The sequence below is a fragment of the Limulus polyphemus genome, unplaced genomic scaffold (assembly GCF_000517525.1).
Source record: "Limulus polyphemus unplaced genomic scaffold, Limulus_polyphemus-2.1.2 Scaffold1982, whole genome shotgun sequence".
Taxonomy (NCBI): Eukaryota; Metazoa; Arthropoda; class Merostomata; order Xiphosura; family Limulidae; genus Limulus; species Limulus polyphemus.
The window spans coordinates 185,252-192,390 of NW_013667592.1; the positions used below are offsets into that span (position 1 = coordinate 185,252).

At 35.9% G+C, this 7,139-nt stretch overlaps 1 protein-coding gene across 1 annotated transcript in view; it reads right to left on the bottom strand.

Moving 5' to 3' along the window:
• LOC106465562 (serine/threonine-protein kinase Chk2-like) overlaps positions 1-7,139 on the bottom strand; it is a 48,952-nt gene that overhangs the window by 12,383 nt on the left and 29,430 nt on the right. The window contains exon 11 of the mRNA XM_013925790.2: positions 2,324-2,371. Coding sequence (XP_013781244.2) covers positions 2,324-2,371 — 48 coding nt within the window. The remainder of the gene's footprint in view (positions 1-2,323; positions 2,372-7,139) is intronic.

Here is a 7,139-nt window from a genome sequence, read left to right on the forward strand (position 1 = left end):
TAATGTTTACAGGATTATTTTATGGCAGCTACAACTAGAAAGAGTTTGTAAGTTACTGACAGTGATGTTTACAGAACTATTTTATGGCAGTTACAACTAGAAAGTGTTTGTAAGTTACTGACAGTAATATTTACAGAACTATTTCATGGCAGTTACAACTAGAAAGAGTTTGTAAGTTACCGACAGTAATGTTTACAGGACTATTTTATGGCAGTTACAACTAGAAAGAGTTTGTAAGTTAGTGACAGTAATGTTTACAGGACTATTTCATGGCAGTTACAACTAGAAAGAGTTTGTAAGTTAGTGACAGTAATGTTTACAGGACTATTTTATGGCAGTTACAATTAGAAAGAGTTTGTAAGTTACTGACAGTAATGTTTACAGGACTATTTCATGGCAGCTACAACTAGAAATAGTTCATAAGATAAAATTTAATTCCTTCCTAATTCTAGAAACATCAAACTAATACCTATATTAATATAATTGTGAGGAGGTTGTTCCTATCAACATTATGAAAAAATAAACACGAAGTGTTTCATTTACAAGCTGATCACAAAGTCAAACTTCTTCAGTTCCAAAGGTTAAGTTAAACTGAATGTTTAAGTACCTTATATGTCTTCAAACATTCAGTCCAAACAGATATGCTGGTTGGAAGGGCACTTGCCTAACATATGTTAAAATTAGCTACTTTATCATTAAAGCTAGTGGAAGATATGTCGAGAAGTACGAAGTCTACTTTTACTTTTATGCCACACATTTACAAGCAGCTATTTGACCCTAAAGCCAAATAAACTGAGCTGATTTTACCTACCAGTTAATTCAATGTATTGAGGACGAGAATGGGTCAAGCTGAAAACAAATGGACGTTAACAGTAAGGAACAACTAAGTTCAAGAATGGTGTTATAGTTTGGTGGGAAGATCGACAGTGTATCTTAAATTAATATTTAGTTATTCATGTACAATTGATATTATGTATCTTCTATATTTGTGCACTAATAATAGTAGTAATAAAACACTAAGTTTCCACAACAGGGCATTTAATTCTTTCAATGATGTTACTCTATCAATATGATATTTTTTCCAGATAAGGACTATTCCTTTAAATTAAATTTTCATAATTCCACATTACTTGTGTGCATACTAATCACTGGTTATCGTCAGTATTTTCATCTCAAACAAACATGACAAACTCACACAAGTTAGTTCTAGTATAGTACTGATATTCTGAGCAGAGCTGAATCTGAGTTAGAAAACTGTTTGCCTTTGGTCAAGAAGACTTTCAGACACCAGTGTCTATTTCTGAGACTTGTAACCAAGTTTTTTTTCTGGAATATGTGACAGAATTTTGTTTTCAGCCTCCAACTCAACCCCTTAATGTTTAAATTTTTTTTTCTCATCAGAGTTGCATCAACTTCATAATAACCGGTACTTTATCTAACAGAAACATGAGCCAACCAATCAGCAATAACCAGTACTTTATCTAACAGAAACATGAACCAACCAATCAGCAATAACCGGTATTTTTCTAACAGAAACATGAACCAACCAATCAGCAATAACCGTACTTTATCTAACAGAAACATGAACCAACCAATCAGCAATAACCAGTACTTTATCTAACAGAAACATGAACCAACCAATTAGCAATAACCAGTACTTTATCTAACAGAAACATGAACCAACCAATCAGCAATAACCAGTATTTTATCTATCAGAAACATGAACCAACCAATCAGCAATAACCAGTACTTTATCTAACAGAAACATGAACCAACCAATCAGCAATAACCAGTACTTTATTTAACAGAAACATGAACCAACCAATCAGCAATAACCAGTACTTTATCTAACAGAAACATGAACCAACCAATCAGGAATAACCAGTACTTTATCTAACAGAAACATGAACCAACCAATCAGCAATAACCAGTACTTTATCTAACAGAAACATGAACCAACCAATCAGCAATAACCAGTACTTTATCTAATAGAAACATGAACCAACCAATCAGCAAGTTATTCTCATCCCTGGTAGCAGTTATTTTAATGACTCACGAAATACATTTCAAGATACAAAATGTGTTACTTAAAGAAACCTTAAAAGTAAAATATTCGATGTAGAAATACAAACATTCTTATGTCAGTAATAATATTTCTTGAACAGATTCTAAGATAACATCTGACCAACTATGACTATTGTAACCCTACTGGCTGGACGGGCTCTAGCATTAGATTAAAGATGTTATCAGTAGCAGTGTTTCACAGACCTGGTAGTTATTACCCACTCATTTTAAGATATGAAAAATGTTTATTTTAACTTACTTTAATAACAGTTTTACGTTCTTCGGATGATAGTAATACGTTTTCTGGCTGTAAGAAATATCCATACAAGTATGTACATTAGAACCACTCACTGTCCATTCAATGTGTAGACTGCAACATGTAAATATGCACAGTTGTTTCTTAACCTTCACTATTCCCTTTTATTCATTTTTTAAATTTGAATACTGCTTTATATATATATATACACTTACTATTTCTACTTTTTTGTACAACTTATCTACTGGTATAAATCTGATCTTAAATCATTGCACGCTCACAGATAATATTATAGTTATAGATATTGAGGATCTTTGTAGAGCTCTTTCACAAAACAGCCGTTACTGCTTAAGGAGTACTTTACGGTGATAATGACAGAAGTCAGATTACAGCATGGGGGCTGCGAGACAGTATAAACAGTAGGTACCTTATATTCCACACACACACGAATGTATGTTAGGATTTTCTTGTAGGCCACACCAATTCTATATCATGAATGTAATCTATTCTTTAACCTAACTTTCTATGTACATAATTTATTATTCTATATACCAACCTTTCAAGGCAATGTACACATGCATGTACTTCATCTATATAATTAAGAGTAACGTGTGTGCATGAGAAGTTTTTAAACTTCATTAAACTATACAAAAAGAAACTGACAGTAGGAAATTATAGACAACATAACCACATGAGTAAGGGGTGGGTGTACTACGCATTGCAAAGGGAAAGGTATTTGGGGAATAGATATGTCACCCCTCAGAGCCCCATCTCAGACAGCAGTATTTACATGTTAAGGATTTTTGTGTAAATTTCTTCATTTGTTTATAGACAATTAGAGTACCGACAACTTCACCCTGTTAAGTTTTAAGATTTGCCCCCAATACTTAAGTTTAGAAAGCATCAATAGATTTGGTGTCTCTTGCTAGAAAAGTTGATCAATTTGATTATACCATGTAGCTCAAAGTGTTTTTTGTAATTAGAGGTATTTGGTGGGCATCTTGTTGTGGAATAGGTTTAACGTAGCAGTCACTGAGATGTCCCTCATGACCATCAGATTTTTTCAGAATTCTATATACCTAACCTCTTATGAGAGTAGTCTAGGCACTCCTCTTAGCTGTTTAAATTACTTTAATTCTCTTGCTACAAGCTTGGCCAAGTTTGTGACCCCAAAGTGACCTTTATAAATACTTTTATTCATCTGAAAATAGTCAAATTTCATTTGTGTATTCTCTAAAACCTCCTAACTACATATTAAATGTTATTTTTTCAGTAAAACTTTGTGTTTTATCTGTTATTTTCTCTACCCTGACTCTATACGAGGTTGGTCAATTTGACCGACTTTGTAACCCCCATAAAAAAAATATGAAATAAATCTAAATTCCATCTTTTCTTTCTAGAATGACTTCAAATTGTAGCATAAAACAACATTTGTTTATCCTAAATAGCTTTAAACTCGTAATAGTATGCATCTGTTTATACTTAAATGTTATTTTTTATTGCCCTTTGAACCACATCTATTAATACCCACCACAGAAGTTTTAAATCATTTAGAGAACGTGTAGTAGCCAACATTACCCTATCAAATTACATAATACACACACTATTCATGAGTGTACCTCGTGAAAATTTATTATTATATATTTTACTTAATGTAACTTTATCTAATCTAAAAAGTTTCTAATTTTTAGATGTTAGTTACTTCTATACTAACAAATAAGAATATACATGAAAAACAAGAAAAAAGTACTTACACTGGACGTCTTTTTTTTCTGTTGATTTTTGATGGCACTTAACCCTACTTTTTATACCAATTGTAGTAGTGCACTAAATATTTTATTTGATTAAATAATGCACCAAAGAACACAAAATAATAACATGCAAAAAGCAGAGAATTTCCCATAACTAACACAATTTTTCTGGCTTTTCAAATACGTGACAAGAGCTGTTCAAAATTCAGCTAAGCTCCTCGATATGTTTCTCATGGGAACAAAGTTTGAACTGGAAGCAATTCTCTATACAAAAATAATGTAATATGATACATCATTTAATAGATTAAGACTTGCCTTTCTATTAATTATAAATAATACAACATTAAATGTCAGAGAGAACTATTGGTAATTTGTGAAAGAGAGACAACGTGATAGGTGGGTGTGGCAAGAGAAGTCTGATTTTCTAGTTTATGGCTTCGTAACCAAATAAGATTGAAGGTTATAAAAATTATGCTTTGCCTGAGTGATGACATTTCCTTAAATTACACTACAGCTGTTACTCGACTGCAAGGGTTTCTTTTCCTTTGCCCATCTAAGAATTGGTCAAATTTCTTCCTGCTTGCTCCAGTCTTTTATTTCCCATTTAATTGCACTTGGCATTATCTGTCTCGTGACACTCTCTACCTAGGTCAATGTGTCCTCTTTTTTCAGATAATATTGTCACTTTTGAGACTGACCCAATCTGCAGTTTTTCTAACCCCAGCTCTTAGTGGGGAGGAAAGGTGGGAGAGTGTGAACGGAGGTATTATTGGAAATACATTTTCAATTTAAGAAAATGCTCACTTCTAATACTTACCTCCTCTCACACTACAGCTAGAATCCCACATTGATAATGCAAATGGGCTAATGAGGGCATTATCCATACAGAATGTGTCTGCATATATTGTGGGTGTGTCGAAAGAAATATAAGATTAGCACCCTAGTGGGGGAACCGCACTACACCCAGAAGAGGTATATGTTCTTCACCTGAAACATGTACTACAGGTGGAATTTGATGTGATCCGTCATCACCATTAGTAGGCCCCAACCAGGAACCCAAGGTCCTACTGCTCAGGGTTGGAATTATAGGGTCATGGCCCTTAAATCCCTCATCGGTGGCTAGGGCATTTGTACAGCAATATATATCTATACTTGTGAGTGGATCCCAACCTGTAGCTATAGAGTGATGCATTTCGAGCCACTGGATCACGACGAGAAGGTAAACAGCACTGAAGTGGACAAACCCTCTCTTCAACCTGAAGAAGTCCAAAAAACAACACCCAACTCAGAATGACGGGATCCTGCATGCTATACTCAACCTGAAAAAACAGAACACATCTGGTATGGAATTATGAACACTCATCCTCTCTCCCCAACCGTGTGGGCAAGGTAAATTTCACCTGCCCCGGGAATTATTGGGAGGATGTGGGACAAACTGTGCTCAACCAAGGTCCAGGATGGGAACACTCTGCATTTGGAGACAATGAACAATGTACTAAACCAATATTGATCAAAAAGAAAAACCACACTCAACCCAACTAGATAGCTGAGTGTCAAATCTGATCCAGTATTAAGAGTAAGCCTACCACGTAGGCTGGTGCCACTCCTACTGACATATGGGAAAAAAAAAAACATCCAAGGTTCTGGGTAGGAGGGCCCCCAACTTCACCCTCTTCTCCAAGAGTGGAGAAAAGTCACTTAAACACTCTGGAAGAATAACCTCTGTCCACCACCCCAGTGACTGGAAACCAGGAGTGGCAATCCACTGATCAGCAGGAATGGGCAGGATCCTCTTATGCTTTACTCATGATAGTCCAGGAGTGGTGGTCTAGTACATTATAGTAATACCACCCAGTCTGCCTCTAGGTGGTCTTATGCAACACCTCATTTCTACAGAGCCTATTGCAACCTAGATTAAGTATACTGTGTTAGTGGTTGATAGCACAGATTTGGTTTGATAAAAGCACACCTGACTGGGCAACACTCGCCACAGAGTGGACTCCGGTGAAAAAGTGGTAAGGGATCCTGGAATGGAAAGAGGAGACAATATTAGTAATGAAAATACTCACACCTCTTTGTATTCTACTAGATGTTGTTAATATAGCTCAGAGGAAGATACTACCAGATCATGCAAATAATGTGAGATAAAAGTAGTGGGGGAGGTCCACATACGAGGCTGCACAATGTCCTTCAGTGAGCAATTCAACCAGGCCGCTAAGGACATAGAAATGTGATGAAGCTGATGAGACGCGACTCACAGAAGTCTTTCTGCTTCCAAAGAGAGCACAAAATAAACAATATGGATCAATTTTTGTACCCATCCCTTCAAGGTAATAAGGGATAAATCCCGGGGAAACTGAAGGGTCACAATGAATAAAAATCTGTTGTCTACTGCCTCTAAAAGCTTTAGGGTGGGCAACATAACACTTAAAGGTCCTCACTGGACATAACAAACGATAGCGATCTGATAGGTCATAGAAGTGAGAAATAGCAGTCAGATAAATTGGTGAAAATAATTTATCCCCTTCCTTGGCTGTCAGTGTCTTAGACAAGAAGGACCTATCTGGGTATAGAAGGACATAGGTATAATGATAAAGCATCCTGTGCATGAGCAGAACAAACTACTCTGACCGGCAACATCCAGAGGCCAGCAGCAACAGAACATAACCCTTAAGGGAAAGGTGATACATGGCACATGAGGCTAAGGGCTCAAACGGATGTCGAGAAAGAGCATGTAACATCACCTATATATCCTACTTAGGTAACTGAAATGGTCATTTCAGACAAAGGACTTGAAATGACTTAAGGAAGCCAGAAAGTACTTGGGACTCAAAGAATTTCCTTCTCTTCGAGCATCTAAAGGTAGCAAATAAGGCCACCTTATATAGGACAATTGTGGAAGATGCAAAACCCATGTCAAAGAGCCATGTAAAAAAACTAGGTAAGGTTGAAACGTCTGGACAAAGTGGGTTCAACCTCTGTGTAATACACTATTGTCAATATGTGTGTGTCATTTTGTTGTATAAATGTCCATCTTGGGTACAATGCAGATACTGAGACAACTACAT